This window comes from Mastigoproctus giganteus, chromosome 6 (assembly GCF_048544385.1).
Source record: "Mastigoproctus giganteus isolate SK-2022 chromosome 6, ASM4854438v1, whole genome shotgun sequence".
Classification (NCBI taxonomy): Eukaryota; Metazoa; Arthropoda; class Arachnida; order Uropygi; family Thelyphonidae; genus Mastigoproctus; species Mastigoproctus giganteus.
Window position 1 is genome coordinate 232,872,614 of NC_143580.1, and position 26,092 is coordinate 232,898,705.

Sequence of the window (26,092 nt, forward strand, 5' to 3'; positions counted from 1 at the left end):
TAATACTGTAATTATATAAAAACATATTGCCATTCCCACTGTACTTACTCATAATAAAATCACTTCAATTTATATTGGAACCACTGTAACTGACTAAGGTGACATGCTGTAAGCATTTCACATACCACAAGGCACTTTGAATGTTGCATAAATTGACATTGCAGCATGACTTCACATTTACCTTGTAGCAGGTCAATGTCAGGGTGTTACCGCAGTTCCTGAGGTTGAAAACAGTTTGCACAGTGTCAACTTAAAAGCACAACACGCACAAATGGTATTAATGGTGTCAGTTCTAATCTCAATATCCATTTTTTTTTTAATCTGAAAAATTAGAAACAAGTGAAAAATTAGGCATTTCAGCCCACAGAGTAAATTATGTCTTTAAATTTTTAAGGATCACAGATGATTCTCAAATATTTTGTGACTTCCTGTACCACTTCTTCAGTGACATACTGCTGTCCCTACAACACTGTCTATTTCACTAATATTCTTAGTGTGTGAAGTAGATGCAAATTGGTAGTAAAAAAATAAGTAATTGTGATAGTAATACAAATTGGGATGTTCCACATGGTTTCTATTTCTCTTTTTCCTGCTATATTATTATTTTAAATCTCATTCTAATATTTGCTCAGAGTGTCTCTGAAATTATTCTTATAAAGAAGAACTCCTTTATTCTTCATTCCATCCTGAACTCTTGTCGATGGTTTCCCAAAACATGTACTAAGGCTGTTCATAATAACAATACAGCATATCATAATCACATTACATCCAAATCTCCAATTTAATTTTCTAATGTATATTAATGCTCACAAAGATTGTAAACAAGTTATTAATAAATCCAAACTTGATTTTGAAAAGGATATGAAGGAAACTTGCTTTTTGTCCAAATGGTATTAGTGCTGTATGCTTTCTTGCAAAGATATTGGTGGCAACCTCTGTTCATCCATAATTCTACCTTCGTAAATCCTGATAATTCTATTACATCTTCATCTAAAGATAAAGCTGTCTCATTAGTGTCTTACTTTTCCTCTAATTTCTGCACTGATGGTCTTGTTAAATCTTCTATCACATCAATAATATCATTCATATATATTTCTGTTAGTTGCATTAAAATTTTGTCAATTTTTTAAGGAGTATTCTGTTCTTCCTATCCAAGTCTAGGAATAGAATGAATATACTATATATGTGCATCTTATATTTGAAGTCTATGTTATAATTGAACTGCTATTCACCACAAGGAATTAGGTTATCCAAAATCAGTACTTATGTTTTAGTATTACTTAGAAATTATTTTAGTTAATAAAGAAATTTGAAAAATTGTTTTATATTGAACTATAGATGAAATTACTATTCCTTCTGTGGTTACTAACCTCTGCCCCTGAAATCCAATAAGTAACAGGAGTAAATCTCAACTTGGGTGGTGTTTGTTAGGGTGTTTTCATTCTGGAATGATAAATTACTGGATGAATGTTAAAGTTCCTTAAGCATTTCTTATATCTATATATTTATGGAAATTAGCATACTTATACTACTCACTTTTGGGCACAATTGATAAAAATGTGGTAGCACATATTAGCTTTGCCATGTCTATCAGTCAATCCATAATGCATATAACAGTGCTACTACGGCTGAATAGATTGATGAAATTTGGTACTGAAGGCTCTTAATAAATTTCATCAATAAAATTCAATTCTGGTCCACATGGACTAATTGGATTACTGCTTTATGATTCACTTTTCCATTTTTGAAAACAGTAATGGGCTTACTGGCTTATTATGACCATATTCATTTTAATTCAACGACTGAAACAAGCTAAGTGGGCCACATACATAAACTCTGGATAAGAGATCTTTATCTTATTCCACATATAAGTATCTTAGAGACTTGTTGCACTGACATTTTTGCAAGTGTTCTTTTTTGTATTTTATGAATATTTTGTAAAGTGCCTTCCTGTCAACGCTTATTTGTACAAAATGCCAAGACTATCAAAAAGAATAAGTTGGAATTATTAGCATATTCATTTTAATTCAATGACTGAAACAAGCTAAGTGGGCCACATACATAAACTCTGGATAAGAGATCTTTATCTTATTCCACATATAAGTATCTTAGAGACTTTTTGCAAGTGTTCTTTTTGTATTTCATAAATATTTTGTAAAGTGCCTTCCTGTCAATGCTTATTTGTACAAAATGCCAAGACTATCAAAAAGAATAAGTTGGAATTAAGGTATATAACAATGTGCAACGCTGTCCAGTGTAAATATTTCAAAAAGAATTTGATTTACTACCGACCCATAAGAAGAACACTTTGTAAAGTCATGACCAGGATAGCCAGACCTCTTGCTCTATTTAAATTAAAGGGGAACTGCAGCCAGGTACTGGTAATATATGAGCTGAACCTATTTATCACGTACAACTCACTTTCCCATTTTTATTTCCAAAAAAAAAAAATAAATAAATAAAAGAGCTATTAAAATTATATATGATTCAAAGAATGAATTTATACATTTTATACTGCATAGTTAAAACATCTATATCGATATATTGTGATTTAATATTCCTAAAATCAACAAACAATATGAATGTGTAGTAGCATGCTTGTTCAAAGTTTTTTTTTTTCCTTCTTTTTTTAATGTTTGAGGGTAGCTTGAATTGCTTCAAAAATTCCAAATGGCTCCTACTATGGGCATGCCTAGATTAGAAAGCGGGGAAGGAAGAACTTCTCTCTACTTCGTTTCTCTACTTCAAATAAATTTTACCCTGTTTTATCCTTTCTTTCATTTAGTGTTTTTCCATAATTCTTATCAGAGAGTCATTTTTAGCCATTTAGGAGTTGTAGAAACAGCTTTAATTTATTTCTGAGTACATTCTATGTGTTTTCAATGCTGCCCATGCATAACAGGAGGGATTATATACTTTTTTTTTTTTTTTGGTAGTTGTTGGCGCATTGGCTTCTGTGGCCATAATGCACCTCCCAAGGTTTTTGCAGTACTTTGATCCAAGCCCGAGATGGGATTCGAATTCGCGACCTTTGGGTTGCCAGGCAAGCACTTTACCCACCCGGCTAGCCCAGTCGGCGGATTGGATTATATACCGAAAGCATTATTGATTGGAGGAACTTGGGTGACTGCACATACACATTTATCTGAATATGGGTTTAAGTAAAATTTACGCTATACATCTTGAAACTGTATGAAGCTGCAAAAGCCTTTGCAGGAAGGATATGTGAAGGCTTGGTAACATTTTGAATGGGAAGCTAAAGCTGGAGAACAAGCCTAAAAACCTTTTAGGGCAATAATGTATAAGGTTAGTAAGGAATATGATGACAGCATCTATATGCATATGGAATGAGTAAGCAAGTATTTCAAGTACTTTCTTATGGGGGATTTCAATCTGGTCCCCCTTAATGAATGGAGCAATTGGGATGGAAATGCACCATAGGAGAACACAAATTTTTAAATGAACTAAATGACTGTTACTGTTATCAGTAACAGTCATTTAGTTCTGTTACTGATAACAGATAATTAAGAATACTGTGCTAGGACAAGAATATATCCTGGACCTGACATCATCCACAATCCTGATAGTATCATAGCCCTTAAAGTAACCCTCAAGTTGGAGTGGGGAGAGCAGAGTAATAAGGTGCATGGTGATGAGCGAGGTCTTTGTTGCTAAAGGTTATGGCAGGGGGATATAATTTTGGAAATTTTCATAATGAAAATCTAAAATGTAAATTTAAGAAAAGGCTGGATTCCTTGCACTAATTTGACTTTATTAAGGCTAACTGGGCGCCTCCGTAGCCAGGTGGGAAGGAGCAGCAGTGTGTAGCACACGCTTCTTGATTAGACCGGGGTTCGAGCCCGTCACCACCAAATACAGAGGATGTGGAAAGGTCAGGGAATGACCACCGCATATCCCGGAGAAATATGGTCTTAGTTGCTAATGTTCCTAAAAACCAAATAACAAACAAAACAAGGCTAACTGGTTGTAGAGATAGGGAGGTTAGAATTTCACTGTATAAGGCAATTGTAAGATTGCAACAGGAATGCTGTGTCCATAGGTGGTAGATGGCTTTCATCAACCGGTGAAATACCACCACTTTGCTTATTGGAGGCTTGAAGTGGTGAAACCCATGTTTAGTCTCTAGAGCAAAGTTTCCGGCATCCCCCCCCCCCCATGCTTCTCCTTCAACCCTAACCCAAGCACGGTACTAAGTACTATAGGTTCTAATACCTCTCGTGTTTGGGGTTCACATAAAAAAAAAAAAAAGTAGGAAATAAAATAGACATTTCTCGAAAAGGTCCAAAAATGGGAAATGCCCCCAGTGAGATTAGCAAATGGAACCTACACGAGGAGAGACTTTGTTTCCCAAGCATAGTAGATTTTCAGAATAACGGCACTTTCGGGTATTCAAGGTGCTGTTATTTCGATTTTCCATTAATCTAGAAAGCTTTATTTTTAATATATTTAATAAAGAAATAGAGGCGAAATAAGAAATGGATTAAGAATGTAATTTTATTAACTGCACATAAAAAACGTAAACATTTTGACTATCCAATGTTATATTCTGCTATTAATACACTCGAACTTACACCCCATTCTATTTTCTTTATTATATCAAGTTTAGTCATTGTGAAGGGTTTTTAATTTAAAATAAACGTAAAGCAGTGGTATAATCCATGATATGAGTACAGAATTCACATTATTCAGTACAGTACAGAATACAAATGGGGAACTTAAACAAATACAGTAATCAAGTGACTTGGCATTTTCTTTTTTTGCCACTGCATGACATTTGCACTGTATGTAAACATCCGATCTCAATGTGCCGTTAGCTCAAATGTTCCGTTATTTCAACAGTCTACTGTACATTCATTAAAGTAAATCTTCAAGGTAGAATAATAATATGGAATTCTTAAGCAAAACAACTGCCGGTTTAGACAGCCATGGGATTCCTTTAGATATAGCCCCACTCGCATTGTTAATGAAATATGGTTTTAATTAGTAGTTTGTAAAAAAATAAGAATAATCTCTTATTTATTTTATTTAAACTGGTTTTGAAAGACAATTGTTTTGAAATAGTACTCTTCTGCAATGGGGAAATGTTACTTATTTGAAGCATGAGGAGAGTAACTCGTGAAAGATTTCACAATATCAGATGTTATAATAATGATGCCAATGTACAAACTTTGGTTAGTCTAAAAAATACAACTATGTAATAATGATGCAAATGAACTAACTAATATCATAGTTTGAATTTTATATAGTTTGAGGCTTTCTGCCTAAAACGTTATTAAACTGATTATTTAAAATTCAGATACTAGATAAGATACAGATATTAAATCTGGACTAATTAGTTTGGATCTAATATCTGAGAATAATCTATCACATACACATCCAGCAAGGTGCTACATCATGCCACAACTTTGTTTTTATAATAAAATTCCTTTACAGTGACCCCAGGGGAATGAGAAAAATTGCTGTTACCCTGTTACCTAGGAAAGGACGTTATACCAATAGTTCACTAAATCAGCAAAAAAAAAAAAAAAAAAAAAAAGTTTGAACATTTAATGTAATTCTACTAATACAATATAGTATAATCTAATTCAACATATATACTACAGTATTAAACAAGAAAATGAAGATTGCACATTTTGCATTGAATGTATAGTGTAGCAAGCTTAATTTATAAATTGTGTAGTACCTATGTATTAAGGCTAACTGGTGGTAGAGATAGGGAGGTTATAATTTGACTTTACATATATACATACTTATATATATGTAATGGCCTAACCATAGAAAGGGGAATTGGTTTTAGGCAAAATAATCTGTCAAAATGCTTTGTTTCAGTGGCAGAGCAGGTTTTAAAAGAGAATTATAAAAGGCACATCAGAATGGTTAATTCACTTTTGCATTAGGTTGTACTTTGGGAAAAAAAAAATAAAAAAAAATAATAAAAAAGACAAGTTCTAATCTTTGATGAGCGTCCTTCAATGAAACTTCTTGCTCAATCACAGTAGGTTCCTTTTCTTCATTACTTGAAATTTCAGGTTCCATTATATCTGCAATGAATTCCTTCTCATTCATGCATATTCTAAAACATGCAGTGGCTGCATCCACTTCATTTAGCCTTAAAAACACATTTCTTTCTACACTATGTTGATTCTGCATTGTGGTTTGCTTTAGAAGCACATCACAATTTCATTTATTAACATTCTTGGGCTGTTTTTCTTAAAACACTGGATTACACCTTGTGTGTGTGTGTGCGCGCGCGCGTGCACTAGGGGTGTTTAGTGGTGCATAAGCTGCAGCGGCTCTAGAATACATCTTGATCAAGTGGCTGAAGAACTAATGTCATATTAGGTGGCAGGTACCCATAAGGACAGGACCCATTATAAAGGTCTAAGTCTCTGATCCATCTTCATAGATTTCTGATGACATCCAAGTCTTTTGGTTTGCTCAGCAATGTCTTCAAACCTTTAAAGCATCAGGGCTTCTGGGCTTTCCCAGTGATTAAGAGAGGACGTTTCTCTGTGCCAGACATATTCTGCTAGGAGAATGGTAATCTCCTGAAGAAAAAAAAAAGAAAAAAAAAGTCCAGTTTTGTGGATCATATGTGAATATGCCAACAAAACATTTTTTGAACAATTCTTCTTCCATTCCTTTATAGTTTTAGTGTTGATGGCTATAATTTCATCAACACTTTTTTTAAAAGACAGCACATTACAAGATCTAAATTTCTGGAACCATCCACTGGAAGACTTGAAATTTTTAATATACATCTGATGAGCAAATAATTTATTCTTAGCTTTTAAAAGACTTCCATATACGGTAACGTTTTTTGCATACATCAATATTAGCCATCAAGAGTATTTTAGATCTGGATACTTTGTTTTTTGTGCTCTGATCCTATCTGATGCAGTAATGTAGATTTCTCTGAGCTTTTAATTTTTTTTTGACCTTTAAGAATGGTGAATAGTACTCAGCAATTGTACTCTTGGCAATGCTGAACTGTTCAGCAATGTTGGTCTTAGAATGCCTGCCATTATTGACAGCTTGTAAAATATTATTTTGTCTGGTACTGGCAAAGCAACTCAACTTCACAGGAGCCATAGTGATAAACATACAATCTATAAATTAGCATTAGTGTTCTTTCATTTTGAAATGTGAATAGCATTAGCATTAGCAGAGGCATTTGATGCAAGAAAGCAAGCTTATGCAGCATCAGCCAAAAAAAAAAAAAAAAAAACCCACTTCCACTTCACCCCTCTGTTTATTTGAAATACCTGTCCAGCTGAGCCTTAAACTTATTTAGGCTATCAACTTCCACGACAAGGGATGGAAGACTGTTCCACCAACCAACCACCTGCTGGCTAAAGGGAAAAAATTTCCGCACGTCTATCCTACATCTGTCTTTCCTCAATTTGAATTTATGCCCTCTCAGGTGATTATTCTGAGCAAGAGGAAGAATCCCATCAGCATTGAGCATGCTCAAACCATTCAAGACTTTTATACACCTCTATCAGATCACCTCGCTGGTGCCTAGTCTCCAGACACTGTAATTTGGAAAACTTAAGCCTTTTTTCGTAAGAGCACCCCTTTGTTCCATTCACTAATCTTGTTGCCCTTCTCTGTACTCGTTCCAGCAGCTCTACATCCTTCTTGAAATGAGGCCTCCAGATCTGTATACAGTACTCTAGGTGTGGCCTGACCATTGCCTTATACAAGGGAATAATCACCTCCTTATCCCTGCTAGAAAAGTTCCTATATATCATTGACAATACACCATGGGCTACTCTTGCAGCCCGTCTGAACTGTTTAGAGAACTTCATTATCTGCCTGCACAACCACCCCCAGGTCTGTTTCATTCTCTACCACTGTCAGTGTAGTACCACAAAGTTGATACGTTGCTCTGGGGTTGCTGTTTCCCATATGTAGTACTTTACATTTGTCAATGTTAAACTTCATTTGCCACCTCTCAGCCCATCTGCTCAACCTTTCCAGATCCTGTTGCAGCAGCATAGTGTCAGTAGTGTCCTTGACAACCCTGCCAACCTTCGTATCATCTGCAAACTTGGACATTAAGCTTGATATACCATCATCAATATCATTTATAAATACAGAAAACAATAATGGACCCAATACTGAACCCTGAGGGACTCCACTAATAACATTAGTCCATGATGAGCAGTGTCCATTGATTACCACCCTCTGTCTTCTCCCCCTCAACCACCCCTTTATCCAAGGCAGCAATTTGCCTCCAATGCCACACTGCTCCGTGTGTTTAACTTCTGTTCCAGGTCTATAATTACTTGTGTCAGCCTTTGATCCTCTTTTGTGAATTGGGGTCACATTTGCACATCTCCAGTCTGTGGGTACCTCCCGAGTCCAAGGAAGCTCTCATAATTATGGCTAAGGGTTTGCTTACTTCTTTTGCTGCCTCCTTTAATATAACTGGATAGATCCCATGCACCCCAGGTGCCTTTCTTGTGTTCATTTTCAACAATTTCTCCTCCACTTTACTCTCAGTTATTACAAGATTATCTAGCTTACTGCCAGAGTTGAATACACCTCTGGCATTCCTCTCGCTGAATAACTCCTCGTTTGAATGTCAATGCAAAATATTCATTTAGTTTGCCTCCCTTGCCAAAGATTTCTCGTAATCTGCCTTCGCTCGCCTAACCTCCTTTGTAACTTGGTTACAGATCAACTTGTATCTATCATAGGCTTCTGTGTCACATGTTAATTTGTATGTATCCCATGCCATTTGTCTCATTAGTTCATCTGACATCCATTTAGGCCTAAACCTTGAACAATATTTCTTAGCTGGTATGTAAAGCCTAGTAGCATCCAAGATAAGTTCTTTGAATGCTTCCCATTTTGAATTTGCTGTTGGTAACATCATCAGTTGGTCCCACTGTATAGAATTTAAATACTGTCTCAGTCCATCGTAGTCGCCTTTACGAAAGCAATAACCCTTTCCTTTACCCCTAATGGTAGTTACCTCTTTGAGTAAATCCCACTTCAGCACACTGTGATCACTGCCACCTAGTGGTTCATTTATCTGCAGATTCTTAATGCATGAAGAATCACTACTGGTAATCAAATCAAGAGTATTACTCCCTCTAGTTGCCTCCCGAACATGCTGATGTAGAAAACAATCATCCAATAAATCCAGTGACCAGCCCCCAAATTCCAGTCAATATCTAGGAAATTAAAATCCCCCATTATAAGACTCTCTGATTTACTGGCCCACTCTATTTCTCTGTACAGTTGTTTATTATACTCATCAGAGTCATTAGGCCTATTGCACACTCCTACTCTCAATTTTTATCTCCCAATGTCACACCAAACTGACTCGACACTGCACTGTCCAGTGATGTCGACTGGCTTCACTTCTTTGGATTTTATGTAACCCCTCATCCCTTCCTATCCTGTCTATCCTTTCTGTAGACATTGTACTCCCCAAATTCCACTTCTGCATTACTTATATCTGTGTGACACCACGTCTCTGATATCCCAACAATATCTGCCTTTGACGTTTTGAGCAATACCTCAAATTCATCAAATTTATTTACTAAACTCCTAGCATTGGTGTGAATATTATAATAAAAATAGTGAAAAAAAATATAATAAATAAATAAAGTAGTAGAAATTTTTGGGGCCATTACAGAGAATTTGTTCATCTTTCAAGATTGTTATAATGAATTAAAATACATTAAGTTTAAGGGAAATTGGCCAGAACCCATTATATAGGTTTCTAAAACAAGCTGGGATATTATAAAGAGGGAGGGTCGCTACAATGAGCTTTAATTGTATTAAAAAATATTAAACCTAAAATTTATGCTACACCTCCAATAATAGATATTTCTGGATTACAAGAAACTCCCCCCCTCCCCCATTTGGTGAAGAGGATACTGTTTCACTAAGTGCATGCCAATGCCCATGAAAAAACCTTAGTCCCTGAAGTTTGTTTTGAAAATTCTTCCAGTGATAATGGATAAGGCCACTACTTAGAAGGCTAAAACTCTGATGGAGCTGTTATCAGATCTACGTATGAATCACATGTAGTAGTAGTAATGGCATGTGATGCAAGAAAGCAAGAAAGCAGCATCAGCCAAAAAAAAAAAAAATTACAAAACAATCCCCTCTAAATGTTTGTCCAGTTCCTCCTTAAATTTATTTAACCTATCAACTTCCACGACAGATGGAAGTTTGTTTCAGCAATTCACCACCCGCTGGCTAAAGGCAAATTTCCACACATCTATTCTACATCTGTCCTTCCTCAATTTCAATTTATGGCCCCTTAGGTTCGTAATCTGAACAAGTGGAAGAATCCCATCAGAGTTCAGCGTGCTCAACCCATTCAAGGCCTTATACGCCTCAATCAGATCACCTTGCAGGTGCCTAGTCTCCAGTTGCTGCAATTTGCAGAACTTAAGCTTTTCCTGGTAAGAGGATCCCTTCATTCCCCTCACCAATCTTGTTGCCCTTTTCTGTACATGCTCAAGCAAATCTACATCCTTCCTAAAATGAGGAGTCCAGACCTGCATGCAGTACTCAAGGCGTGGCCTGACCATTGCCTTATACACAGGGACAATCACCTCCCTTTCCCTGCTAGCAAAATGTCTTGAACTGGACAAAATGAGTTGAATTTAAGAAAAGTTTAATCATTCTGCAGAAGTTAAATTCTCTGCTTGCACCTTCATGCTAGGGGGGCTGTTAATAACCGTAGATATATCCTCTGTGTGCAAAGCCCATAATACTTGACTGCTTAGTATACGTGAGGCAATCATGCAGGCAGAAACCAATGTAAGTAAGGGTTATGGTGAGCCATCCATAACACAGAAGCACACGCTTCTTGATTACACCGGGGTTCGAGCCCGTCACCACCAAATACGGAGGATGCGGAAAGGTCAGGGAATGACCACCGCATATTCCCGGAGCAATATGGCCTTAGTTGTTAATGCTCCTAAAAACCCAAAATAACTAACTGACCAACCATAACACAGAGGGAATGGCTGATACCCAGCAAAGCTATGTGGTAGATGATTCTCAGCACCCAGCGTAACATGACCACTTTACTTAATGGAGGTGTGAAGTGGCAAAAATCATGTTTGGTTTCCAAAGTAAAGCTCCAAAATTTTCGTATCATTTCTGTCATGAAGTAATGTTGTCTTTTGAGGTTCAAAAGTGCCTCAGCCATTCCATCTGTGTTATGGTTGGTTAACATATTACAACCAAACATATTACAACTTTTTGCTTCTACCAGTTATGACTGGATCTAAAAATTTTATCACTTCACATATCTCCCACTCTTGTAGCTCTCTGCCACATCTGTGATCTGTGTTGTCGGATGTAATGGAAAGTTCCTGCTTGTGCAGTTTATATTTTGGTGTATGTAAGAACTATGAATGGCAGTCTATGCTGGTTCACAGCTCTGAATTGTGTCCATGTTGTAGGATGCGATTGTGAGCTTGCATCAGTAGGATTTATAACATTTTTCTTTTGTAACACTTTCCAGATATAAATATATAAGTTATATGTGTCCATAATTATTATATATGTCTAACCATAAAAATATAAGTTATCTGTCTACTATTATTATCCTGGGTATACAAATTACAAATAAAAGTGGACACACGAATGTGATTTTATGAGTGTCTCCTGGGTTATACTGTGTGTGTGTTTGTGAGAGAGAGAGAGAGAGAGAGAGAATGTGTGTGTTAGTATGCATGCAAATATAGGAGTAAATGTATGTATATGTCAACATGTGTCTTGTGCTGGGTGGAAAATGAGTCCACTTAATCTGCAAAAAAAAAAAAAAAAAAAAAAATGTGCTGTCCCATTCAGGGTATGTACTGAGTGGGATAAGTGTGTGAAAATGGGGAATATTTGTAAAAGAATAAGAGAAGTTTACCTCAATATGATAGTTATAACACTTCCGTATGACTCTCTCCAGAAATTAAAACAAAAACAATTAAAAAATCGAAAATCTTACATTACAGTAAGAAATAATTAACAATAATCAAAAATTAAATGAACACATTAAAAATTAAGTAAAAAATTAATTTAACGAAAAAAATTGCAAAACTATTTTCCTTCCTTAGCTAACTAACTCAATACCGATTAATTATACAAGCTTCCTATTAAGGAAATTTTTCACTTAATTAAACTCTTAGTTGAAGCCAACTATATCACCTTTCGAGACAAAGTATACAAACAAATTTTTGGTTTGCCAATGGACTTAAGCCTGAGCGGCCTAATATCAGAGATTCATCTCTCAACGATTGAACATATACATTTGACGCTTTTCCTCCCATTTCACATATTATGGGAGATATATATATTTTTTAACGAAAACCACAAACACGAGAGGTATTAGAACCTATAGTACTTAGTACCGTGCTTGGGTTGGAAGTTGAGAAGATGAAAGATGATATTTGTTGACATTGGACTTGAACTTCTGTAGACTGTAATTTTCAGGAAATATGTATGCAGGAAAGTTGCTCCAGAAACCGGCAGTTGAATGAATAAACGAGGAAGATGAAAGATTGGTTCTGTGAGTTTGAAGCTGGACAGTAAATGGATGTTAGCTGGTGGCGGCATGTGTTCGGACTATTTTGAAAGAGAGAGAGCAGGAATTAGAGAAGCCAATTCAGAAGAACAGTGCCCATAGAAGTATCTGTAGAAAAGGCATGCAGCAGAAACAGTACGTCTATGGGACAGCAAGTAGAGATACTCTGTTAGAGAGGAGTCATTCATTAACCTAACTGCCCTCTTCTGAATGGAATCTAGAAGCCTGAGAGAGGTTTTGGGGGCACTGCCCCAGATGTGGGAACAATATTCTATGGTAGGGCGGATTTGCGATTTGTACAGAGTGAACAGCTGTTTGGAAGAAAAGTAACACCGAAAGCGAAAGAGAAAAACCAAGTTTTTTAGATGAAGAGGAAGCAATATTTGTAATGTGCTTGTGCCAAGAGAGATTAGAAGTCAGGGTAATCCCCAAAAGAGAGATATCATTTTGTGTAGAAATCGGAGTGTCACTAAAGATAAGCATAGGAGCAGAAGAATCCTTTTTGCAAGATATAAGACAAGACTGAGTTTTAGAAGGATTGAAATCAACTAAGCTGTCTTTGCCCCACTGGAGAATTACCTGAAGATCGGCATTTAAGGAATTGATAGCGGATATTCGAGAAGTTGAAGCTGATTGAGCAGGGCAAAGTTTCTCAAAATGGAAAGTGGAATGCCACATGGTATCATCGGCAAAACTATGGACAGGATTTCCAGCCAATGGAAGGAGGTCATTAATATACAAGAGGAAAAGAGTGGGGGAAAGAACTGAACTTTGGGGAACACCACCATTAGTGGAGAAGTGGATCGACACTGATGGAATCCATACTGGCGATTGTTGATCAGACGGAAAGTTTCTAGGTAGTTTAAGAGTTGGCAGTTAATTGATTTCTCCATTACTTTAGAAAGAGTAGACGTAATTGCAATGGGACGATTTTTACCAATAGTAGATGATGTTCTAGTCATTACCGATAGTAGTTATGTTGTTGTTTGTTATTTGGTTTTTAGGAGCATTAGCAACTAAGGCCATATTGCTCCGGGGATATGCGGTGGTCATTCCCTGACCTTTCCGCATTCTCCGTATTTGGTAGGCATGGGCTCGAACCCCGGTCTAATCAAGAAGCGTGTGCTATGCACTGCTGCTCCTGCCCACTTGGCTATGGAGGCGCCAACCGATAGTAGACGATGTTCTAGTCATTACAGATAGTAGCACTATCCAAGACATTTTACATTGATTTAATAATATTCATTCTAGACTCAAATTTACACTGGAGAGAGAGAGAGAGAGAGAATACGGATACTAAGTCATTAAAATTTCTAAATCCAATTTAACATCTATCATAAAACTACAAACACCAGTATGCTTCTGCATTATAACAGCTATCACCTGTTCACCTACAAAAGATTGATTATTTTTAATCAATTTCTCAAAGCTTATAAATATTCAATGAGGGAATCTACTTTGGGCTCAGAAATACAAATATTAACCAGCAGATTCTTAAACAGGAGTTATCCACTTGCTACAATAGACAGAATTAGGGTACAAGCTAAGGATAGAATACAAAAAATACACCAACCAACAATAGTAATATCAAAAAATACTTTATTTCTGTCCCATATGTTGAACAGTGGCACAAAAACTTTACAGATTCTTTAAAGATACCGAATTTAAAATTGTAGCCAGGCCAATACGGAAATTACACACTATACTGAATAATCACTGTCTTTTCATCGTTCGCAACACAAATAAATGACTTAGCATACAACATTTCTTGCGGTGATTGCGACTCGTTTTATCAGGGTTCTACGCGGTTTCCTCTGACACGAAACCGCGGTTTCGTGTTAATCAAGCCTGCAGCCCAGTTCATGCTTGTTGTTCAGCAGCATCGGAATTAGCCTTTCATGCCGTTAATAAAAAACACTTTTTTATTTAACGAGGCCAAAATACTTAGTGTCCAACGTAATTGTAAGAGACTATTAATTGCAGAAACTGTTGAAATTAAATTACGTGACAATTCTGTTATTATTCGCCGGCCATATCTAATCTCCGACTCATGGTCCTTTACGTGCATGCACAAAGATAATAATCCCTATTTAAGTTCCATGCTCACCCTTATTCGGCAATATTCATTCCTGTGATCAAGACATATGGTCGAAAAGCATTGTCAGCGTCAGGAAGGAAAATCATTCTGCAAATTTTTTCATTAATTTTTAATTGTGTTCATTTGATTTTTAATTATTGTTAATTATTTCTTACTGTAATGTAAGATTTTCAATTTTTTAATTGTTTTCATTTTAATTTCGAGAGTATCGTATGGAAGTATTATACGTATCATATTGAGGTAAATTTCTCTTATTCTTTTACAAAATTGATATCAACGTAGAATGTATTGAGCATTATAGCTCTGGTTCATACTAAGAAAATGGGGAATGAATGAGAATGTCCTCTAAGTGTTAACTGTTGTACCCTGAATAAATATACATATATATAAAATTAAATTAGCTATTCTTGTAGGTTAAGTTGCATAAACATGAGTAAATGTTCAGTCACCTGTGTAAACCATTTGGTGACCGAATGAACGTTTATGATTAGTATATAAAAAAAAAAAAAAAAAAAAAAGTTATGTCTTGGTAGTTGTTATATTTAGGTGGCACCTGCGTCCTGCCTATCTGTGATGATGGAAGTAAGATGATAAATGTGTGAAAGAGAGAGTTGTGTTATGTGCTGTTTATCAGTCTGCCTCTAAATATGCATATGTATATATATACAGTGGATCCCAGAGCTTTATGATATTAATCCATTCCAGACACCACTGTATCAAAAATATCATAATGTGAATTCGATAATACATTAGTTTTTTTTTGTAATTTGTTCCAAAGTTTCTATCTTATAGTATTTTCTGATTTTTCCAAATAGGTAACTAGTTTTCTTTGACTGCTCACTGCTATATGATGGCAGATGATTCTCTGTCTTCTAATTTCTCAACCAATGCTGGAATTCCCCAGGGTTCTGTCTTAAAACTGCTTTTTTTCTTCCTGTATATTAATGATCTTCTTCCACTGAACAGAAATCCTGTTCATTCAGTGGAAGAAGGAAATACAATTTTTGTTTTGTTGATGATAATACACTACATTCCACCATCCACTTCAATGAACCCTGCTCCGAACAAACAGCTCAATTTCTCAAATATCAGTTCTTTAAATGCTGATCTCTGGAAAATTCTTTGGTGCAGGAAGAAAACAGTTAACTAGCATCCTTCTAAAATCCAGTCCAGTTTTATTTTAAGTATGTCACAAATACAGCTTATTGAACAAATAGCAAATAGAATCAGAGTCTGTCTGCCTGATGCAAGAGTGCATGATTTTACAGATTGATTAAAGTCTCTCAAGGATACAAATGAAGCAATATAGTATAATTCACTAAAGCACTTAAAACCTTACAACAAGGATACAAAGAGTTGTATTGTTACTCATGCTGGAACTAATGACATTAGAGACAAGCAAACTAAAGATCTTGTTGCAAGTTAAGAGGTAATATTAAGAAAATGTTCTTTCCACTAGTTTCAACATTTATATATCAGTGATCTTATGATGACTGCAAGTCTTGTTCAGTGTTGTAATGATGGCACTCTCTACAGTTTCATCCAATGGTTTAACAATTTTTCTTAGAGAAAACTTCCTCCATTAATCTTTTAAATGCTAATCTCAAGAGAAAATCATGTTTTTCAATTGAAATGCTAATAACACTAATAGTTTCAATGCAAGTAAAGACCAGTTCCAGCTTATTTCTTGCAAAAAGGAATTGAAACTACATTCTTATACTTAAATTTAATATTTAATATTATCTCAGTATGTTTCTGATTGGAATAGCGCCAGTCTTTGTCTATTCTTGGCATAAAGTATTATTAAATTAAGAATAACTATTATTACCCTTAATTTAATATCTGAAAAATGTGTTCTCACATCTCATGTTGAACTTTGAAAATCTTCCTAAATATGAACTCTACTAAAAAAAAGGAGGCATTCCCTCATTCATTCCTATTTCACTATTCTGGAACGATCCTTTTCCATGTGTTTTCCTATAAATTAGTCATCAGAAAATCTCATATCAGCAAATTCTGTTTTCCTCCCCTCCTAAGTTTTAATCCACTTACTGGAAGTAGTAGAGATCCATAAATCTTGCATTGTTAATAATACAATAGACTCCCAATTAATTATCTAGGAGACAGTGAGACTGGAAGCACAAATAAACCAAAAATTATTATTATTTTAATTTTATTTTTTAGCTTTGATAAAATATACATGACTTCCAATTATAATTTGTCTAAAGTATAAATGAATATTATACATACTATATTGGCATTACAATGCCACAATTCCTATGACTTTTGTGAAATGCTTATCTTAATACTGATTTTATCATTAATCATATAGTATTATTGGAGGCATATTCATGCCTTATATTTGCTTTTATTGGCATTATTTTAAATATGCTGTTATGTCTAAATTTCACATGCTTCATGGTTTTACTATATTGTTCAGTTCTAACTTATCCCCTCAGTTATTTCACTCATTCCTTGCTTTCTGTTTAATTACATTTTTTAACAGATATATTTTAGTTACCTCTTCTTATATTTTGCACTTAATCCTAGCTTTCTGCATTCTCTGTGACTACATATAGACCCCTGCATGCACACACGAACGCATTACATATAAAATCTGCAAATTCATTCTTTGAGTTTTTTTTAACTTTATTGCAGGTATATGTTTTTAAAAATTAATATAAATAGGGGAAAAAACTAACTTCCAAAAAATATACAGAAATCAGAAATGCTTAAATAAAATGTTTTTGATATGATTTCTGAAGAGAATTCCTAATGCAGGTCTCTGAGAATCAGTAAGAGAAAAACATTTCTCAGAATTTTAACTAAATTTATTAACTTGGAAGAATTTATATAAATTTGAAATACTAAAACCTTGTATGTTTCAGGGCTTCTCTGAGCAAATACCTCAGCAAGTTAAGTATATAACCTAAACTGATTATATATCAGCTGTATTTACTACCAATCCTGACTGGCTATGTGAAGCAATCTGGAATCTTTTCCACAATATCCTGAATGACTATCATGCTTTGCTATCCAAATGTAGTTAAAGAAACTATTTGTATTAAACTAAAAAGCAAAAATTGAAAACTAACTTAACTTGTTTCATCTAGAGTTCTATTCTGGTAGTAACTGCTATCAGCTAAACAAAGGAACAATGAATTCAAGAAGTTACATATGCAGCTTGCGAGAGTTATACTTGGCATGGTTGTCTTTACTGATGGAAGACTGGAAGTCATTTCCAGTTTTGGCTAGTGCTAGATCCAAACCAAATTCATATGGGGGGGGGGGGTAGAAGATCAGCCAGGTAATATTCATTCTAACAGTGCATAAACTTGCTAACTGCATTTCAAAGGGGTAGAATAACACTCGCTAAACAGGAATTACAGAAACATGTTATTTTGTGATAATCTATCATGAGCATATGGCAAAACAGTTAAATTCAACAAGGCTAGTAAGCATATTATTTCTATTAAAATATAAGCTTTCATTTATTTTTACTGAAATTTATCAGCTTTTTATGCTAGTATATAATAAATTAAATGTGATAAACTAAAGTAATAATTTTGTTTTAATCTGGTGTCTGAAAAATTATACGAAACTGAAATAAAATCACTACGTAATAATACATTACAAATGATTACATGACAATTAAAGTTAATGTGAAGGGTAGAAGGTTATGAATTGTTACCTGAGATTTTGCAAATTCAACAACATTGTAACTGACATTATTTAAAAGGGCAAGTGAATATGCCATCAAACCAGAGTCCTGATTCCTCCACAGCTGATCCTAAAAATACATGTGAAAATGTATAAGAACAAGTACAATTTATATATATATATCAGACAACTTTTATCAATACAAGACATTTAAGAAATCTGATTATTCATCATAGTGTTTTCTTATTGACAACATTAGACAATTTCAGTAGTTCTGTTTAATAATACATATTTTGTGTTTGAACATACATGCATTAATAAAAGGAGAGAGGAAGAAGTGTGTGTGTGCGTGTGTGTGTGTGTGTGTGTGTGTGTGAGAGAGAGAGAGAGAGAGAGAGAGAGAGAGAGAGAGAGAGAGAGAGAGAGAGAGAGAGAGAGAGAGAGAGTACTGCATATAATGTAATCTTGATTTTCCAGCAGTGGATTTGATTTTAATCACAATAAATTAAAAATTAATTATGATAACATTTTAACTGAAGTCTTGCATCCAAAACAAAACTATGGCACTTCCCATCTCTTATATCATGCAATATGAGTTATGTCAAGTATCATGGTGAAATCCACCATGTCAGGTATCATGGTGAGATCCACCATCCTTTCATTTCACAGGTACAGCTTTAAAATAGTTTTCATTTGCTGATCACTGATAGTTCACAGAACCAAACCTATTGGTAACACTCTAGGAGACATCTGGATCAACTAGTATATACAGTGTTGCTGCCTTTATTTTTTCAGCTGGAGGGAGTCCAAAGCATGTGAATGAGGGAAAGGGAAAAGACCCATGTTATGTTATGGAGCTAGGTACATTTTGCTGTGTATACAGCAAATCTAAAATTTCATAGCTTTATAGAATATTAACCCATCCCTCCCAACTTTTACCTAATCACTGCATCCTAAACAAAGGGATCAAATTTATCTACTAAAACAATTATGCTTTTAATATATACCACAGTTTCATTTTTATTTTATAAATTATAAAATATAAATTATATTATTAGGCATGTTTGCACACATATATGCATATGTATCTATTCTCTTCACCATGTCTGTCTGTCCATCATCATGTAAGTGAGGGTCTCCTAGTGGATTTTCTTGAAATTTTATATTTGAGCCTTTTAAAAGTAATTGTTAGGCCATTTCGAATTTCATTAAAATTAGACAAATAGAAATCAGACAATTATTATTTCTTTTTTTTTCATAATACAATTTGTATGTAAAAAATAAATTCATAAATTAAATGTAGTTTTAATGCAGTTCATGCACGCATTGTGTGTATTGTTAGGCAAGACGTATGAATGTGGTGTTGCATGTGAAGAGATTCTTAGAGATATGGAGATAGAAAAGAGACTTAAATAAAAGAATATATGGGAGAAGAGAAATAAATATTACATAGTTGTAATTAAACTGAACAGCTAAGTTTCGAAAACATAAATCTATTAAGGTTCTATAAAGTTGCAATTTTAGTAATTAATTGACAAGGAGATAATTATATTTACTCCTCACTTCTATTAATCACAGGAAAAGAAAAAAAAAAATCAATAAATTTAAGGAAAAAAAAATTTAATGCACTGTGTACATTAACAAACTTTTTAATACCAAATTCAGTACTCATTTTATTCTTTCACACTCTGGTCAGAGAGTCAGAAATTTTTTCATGTATGCTGTATTCTACTTTTGTTATAACCGTAATTTTTATATAAAGTGTACATTACCAACATATGGGCAAGCTCCAAAACTCTTCCAGCAGTATCTACAGCAATCAGAACATTTCCACTGTTTCTTAAAGTCTGTAAAATATTAGCTATAAGAAAAACAGGATTTTTACTTGTTTTTGTGTTAAATTTATTTCAAGCTACATGAAATAAATGCACAGTAATTTAAAACTATATAAAAGCACTATTAAACAATATATATACAGAAAGCATCAAGCTTATAGTCACATCAGGCTAAAAGTCTCTCGCTTGTAGTAACACCAGGCTAAAAGGATTAAAATCGAGGAACTTCGCTTTCAACAAGTTAAAAAAAAAAAAAAAATTGTTTTAATTTATACTGAATAGGGTAATAGGCTTTGTATTTCTGTACTAAGGTGAACTGGAAGTTTAAATCTTCTTACTTTTTGAATGAATATCTAATTATTTATTTCTCTGTTTCTGAAAATCTTTTTTTCAGAAACAGAGGCTGATTTCTAGTTCTTCATATTTTTCATCCTGCATTATTTTTTCTCATGTTCACCTTAGTACAGAAATTCTACAAAACAGGTAACATTACCATAAAGTGGCTGTTTTAAAAAGGCCTGAATAAAATTAGAATTCTTTATTTCTCTTTTTCTTCTAATAATGGTGGCCGCCTCCGTAGCCAGGTGGGCAGGAGCAGCAGTGCGTAGCACACGCTTCTTGATTAGACCGGTGTTCGAGCCCGTGACCACCAAATACGGAGGATGCGGAAAGGTCAGGGAATGACCACCGCATATCCCCGGAGCAATATAGCCTTAGTTGCTAATGCTCCTAAAAACTAAATAAACAACAAACAAAACATTCTAATAATGAAGTCCAAAATTCTACAAAACTTAATAATGAAGTCCAAAGTTGAGGTGGAAACACTGTCATCATTTTAGCAAGAATGTCAGAGCGATTCAGTACAAAACTTATTTCATTAATTCAAGTATAACAGAAATTACTGTTATTTTTAAGTATAACAGAAATTACTCCAATAAATTTCACAATTTAAGCTTAAACTGTACATGGAGTTAAGTGTCAATTCTGATTTAGTGATGTAGAATTATCTTGTTGCCAAATTCTTACTATGAATGTGACCTGAGTTACTATTTTTTTTTAAAAATTATTTTAATGTGAAAAACCAAAAACTTACTCATAAGCTGTTCATCTCGTTGTCTTCTTCTAGCTTGATTATATGTAGCATTATATGCATCTGTTATTAGCAGAGAAGGGCGAGTTACTGATTCAAGGACACATCCATTTAAATGCCTTTCTTTTTTGTGGTTGAAGTCCACTGCATACACAATATCTTCTTCACCATCTTTAATAATCCTCCACAATGTTCCACCAATCATGTGGCCGGCAGGAAGAGGAGTAATGGAGATTCCTTGACCTTTTCCTTAAAATAATATGGATTAACATTACTAATTACACAAAAATTATTCAAAATGTAAAGGATAAAACTACTTTTGGCTCAAGTACAATTTATGATTATTAAAAATCATATATGAATCATATCTTGTTCATTTGTCAGTAGTGACAAATGATGTAAAAGCTTATAGTGTCAACCAAAAAAAAAAAACTCCTTCCTACATCACCTGTCCATCTCTAATAATTTGTCTAGTTCTTCCTTCAATTTATTCAAATTACCCACTTCCACAACAACAAATGACTGAAGGTAAACTTCTGCACATCTATCTTGCAACTGTCACTCGATTTCAATTTATGCCCCCTCATGTGTGTAGTCCAAACAAGAGGAAGAATGCCACCAGCACTGAGCATGCTCAATCCATTCAAAGCCTTTAAACACCTCAATCAGATCATCTTGCAAGTGTCTATCTCAAGATGCTGCAATTTGCAGAACTAAAGCCTTTCTCGGTAAGACTTTAGTTCATTTTACCAAGAAAAGCCTTTCTTGTAAAATGAGGCCTCCAGACCAGTATGCAGTACTCAAGATGCAGCCTAACCACTGCCTTGTACAAAGGGCTAATCACCTCCTAGCAAAGTTACTTGATATCAGTGACAAAACACCATGAGCTGTTCTGGTATCCTGACTGCATTGCTCAGAGAATTTCATATCTGACTGCACAATTACCCCTAGTTCTTTTTCATTTTCCATTACTCTGAGTGTAGTACCACACGGTTGATAAGTTAATCTGGGATTAGTGCTACCCATATGCTGTACCTTGCAGAACATTTTCAAGAAGTTTCCTTGGACTCAGGTCCTTGGATTTGTTTCCTTGGAGGTGTGCAAATGTATCACCAATTCACAAAGGGGGTTCAAAAGGTTACACAAACAACTACAGACCTGTTAGTTTAACTTGTGTTCTGGGGAAAATAATGGAATCACTGGTTAAAGAAGCATTGCAGGTTCATCTAGACAATACTGCAGTAATAGTTAAGACACAGCATGGGTTTGTTAAAGGGAAGTCTTGTCTGACCAATTTGATTGGATACTATGATGTGGTCACAAAGGAAGTGAATGCCAAAAATAATTTTGATATCATATACTTGGATTTCAGGAAAGCTTTTGATACTGTTGCACATGGAAGACTGCTGTACAAATTGGAGAGGTATGGCATTAAGGGTAAGTTGCTACAATGGATAAAGGGATGGTTGAGTGGGAGATGGCAGAGAGTGGTAATCAATGGACACTGCTCTTCGTGGACAAATGTTGTTAGTGGAGTTCCCCAGGATTCAGTGTTGGTCCCATTGTTGTTTTGTATATTTATCAATGATATTGATGAAGGTATATCAGGTTTAATGTACAAATTTGCAGATGATACAAAAGTTGGCAGGTTGTTAATGACAATAAAGACAGTATGCTACTCCAACTGGATCTAGATAAATTGGGAAAATGGGCTGAGAAGTGGCAACTGAAGTTTAACATTGACAAATGCAAAGTACTGCATATGGGGTAGCGATAACCGAAGAGAAATGTACCAACTCTGTGGTACTACACTCAGGGAAGTGGAAAGTGAAAAAGACCTGGGGGTAATTGTGCAGTCAAATATGAAGTTCACTGAGCAGTGCAGATGGGCTGCCAGGGCAGGTCATGGAGTTTTGTCGATGATATATAGGCAGGGACAGGGAGGTGATTATCCCATTATACAAGGCAATGGTCAGGCCACACCTAGAGTACTGTGTGCAGGTCTGGAGGCCCCATTTTAGGAAGAATGTAGAGTTGCTAGAACAAGTACAAAGAAGGGCAACAAGATTGGTGGGAGAACAAAGTGATGCTCATACCAAGAAAGGCTTAAGTTCTGTAAATTGCAGCACCTGGAGAGTAGGCACCTGCAAGGTGATCTGATTGAGGTGTATAAGGCCTTGAATGGGTTGAGCAAGCTGAATGCTGATGGGATTCTTTCTTTAGCTCAGACTAAGAACCTGAGGGAGCACAGTTTCAAATTGAGGAAAGATAATTGTAGAATAGATATGTGGAAATTTGCCTTTAGCCAGTGAGTAGTTTATTGGTAGAACAGGCTTCCATCTTTTGTTGTGGAAGCTAATAGCCTAAATAAATTTAAGGCTGAGCTGGACAGGCATTTGGAATGAATGGAGGGATGAAATCAGAGAATTTTTTTTTTTTTTTTTGGCTGATGCTGCATAAGCTTGCTTTCTTGCATCGTATGCCTCTACTAATGCTAATTAAGGATAAGTACGGTGAACCCCAAGCCAAGTTTTTGGCAAGCAACGGGTGGTTTAATATGGTCATGCTTTACGCTGGTTTGCACAATGTTAAAGTATGCAGTGAAGTAGCCAGTGCCGATTCTGCAGCAGCAGAGAAATTTTGTGATGTGTCGGGAAAAACCCTTCTAAATATCCACAGCCCTCAAATCTCTGCAGCGGCATACTTATCAGCTGGAAACGATTCTGGCAACAATGCGCGAAAGGTGAAACATGCCTGTCTCCCCCCCTTTGTAATTACACACTTTTGCAATTTTTCCTATGCATGAGATAAAAAAAATTGAACAAATAATTCTATTTACATGTTCACAGAACATTTCTTTTTTGCTTCAATCAAATTCAGCAAGCATAGTTGCAAGTGCTGCATAAGCCTTTAGGGAAATTCCGACTTACACAGAGTTCCACGGAACACAACCCTTACGTAAGTCAGGGAGTGCCTGTATGTGCATGATAAGACTCTGGAGTCTGAGGATTTAGAGGTTATCAAAATTCTGCCCTATCATCTGCTGATGCCCCATGTGGCTTCATGACAAGATGAGTCATTAGCAGTCGAAATCCTTTTATAATTAGTGTAAAATTTGCTTAATTTGTTAAGCTTTCAGTAATGTTTTTAGAATAATATTCAAAAAGTTAATGCATATCTCAAGAGTTCCTTAAGATCTGGTAAGGAGATAATACAGATCTTTTGATTTAATTAAAATCAAAACATCTGTCAAAATTACAATTTTTAATAATTTAATTTTGATTAACTGAATGAAAAATTTAATTTTATAAAATTTGCATGCTTTTCATATAAGCTAGTAGAAGGGTGTAAGGCAGTCTTAGGAAAAAAAAACATCTTCTCCATTGTTATCATGGACTTACTGGCTGACAACAAGTACTTGTTCAGTTCTTCCTTAAATTTCGCCAAGTTTTCAATTGCAGCAGTACTGGGAAGTAATATATTCCATTAGTCAGCTGATCTCAGAAGGTAGGCATTTTGTTGCATACCTTCTGAGATCAGCTGACTAATGGAATACCCGAGATCCAGCCCTATAATACTCTTCTTTTTTTCAGTTTACATTTATATTTATCATATATTTTCACCACTGGAAGAGATGAGAACTCTCTCTGGTTCTTGTCTTTTCTACAAGTGGGAATATACCACTCATTCATTTGGAGCTTATACTGTAATCTTATTGAACTGAGATTTTCTTTGGTCATCAAAAAAGAACTGAATCTTATAACTTTCCACTCATCAGGCCAGAATCATTATTAACCAAGCCTTGAAGACTCACTCTCTAGGATTACATATAAGATTATTAGAATTAAAGAGCTGAGCACGAGAATAGTAATTTGGGAAGAAAAAAAATTACTCTGGAGTTTTGACATAGCTACAGAGGTATACAACTGCTTTTATGTAAGGTGATTTACCTAATAAATCACCTTACAGAATATTACAGTTTCCAAATAGCAATTTAATAAAATGGAATTACAACCTCTGCTACTGTTATAATTATATTACTAGTAACCTTCTCTTCAAAGAATCTATAGCCTCAGTACATTCATTGCTAGTTAGAAATTTAAATCAGATTATTTGAAACTGATATATTTCATATTATTTATCTCGTGAATGGATGGTTTACATGACACACTATCAATTCCATATTTCAACATGCATATAAAATGTTGAACTGTGACTATGAATAATTTTATGCAAGATGTTTCATAATGTACAGGCTGTGCTTACATGATTAAGTACAGTCTCTGTTGATTTAGGAACTGAAAACAATGAAAAAAGTTAATATAAACACATGTCCACTGAACAGCTTAGGAATGATGATGGATGTTTCAATTTAAAAAATGGAAATAGAGTTTTAAACGGTAAAAAAATAATAAAAAAGAATAAGCAACCATAAACCTTGTAAAATATCTGTTCACATTAGGTACATATTTGCTTATTCTTATTTCTTATCAATAAAAATTCAATAGTCATTTTTTAAAATTGAAAAGCCATAGCTCTATAATCGCTCGGAACTGGATACATCATTACATGGATTTTTTTCATTGTTTTTTGGTCCTGAATCACAAAAGTAAGGGCCCACATGTTATGAAATACCTGTATGTATAGTAAAATCTTGATATTTGTGGTTTTGATTATTTACAGGTTGTCTTTGTACAGTTTACCTATTTAATTTGCATCTTCAATAATTCACAAGTAGTTCTTCTGCAGGTCCTTGTTATTTTTAGCATGAACACACACACACTTCTCTACACAATTATGTTCCAGAGGTATAGATGAGGTCATGCAACCAA

The 26,092-nt window shown here is 34.9% G+C and overlaps 1 protein-coding gene across 2 annotated transcripts in view; it reads right to left on the reverse strand.

Moving 5' to 3' along the window:
• Positions 1–26,092, reverse strand: part of Cpsf100 (cleavage and polyadenylation specificity factor subunit 2) — a 199,703-nt gene that overhangs the window by 136,176 nt on the left and 37,435 nt on the right. For both annotated transcript variants that reach the window (XM_090375764.1, XM_090375763.1), the window contains 3 exons: positions 21,264–21,509; positions 20,108–20,196; positions 18,367–18,465 (listed from right to left, as the gene is read on the reverse strand). In XM_090375764.1, the coding sequence (XP_090231890.1) occupies positions 18,367–18,465; positions 20,108–20,196; positions 21,264–21,509 (434 nt within the window). The remainder of the gene's footprint in view (positions 1–18,366; positions 18,466–20,107; positions 20,197–21,263; positions 21,510–26,092) is intronic.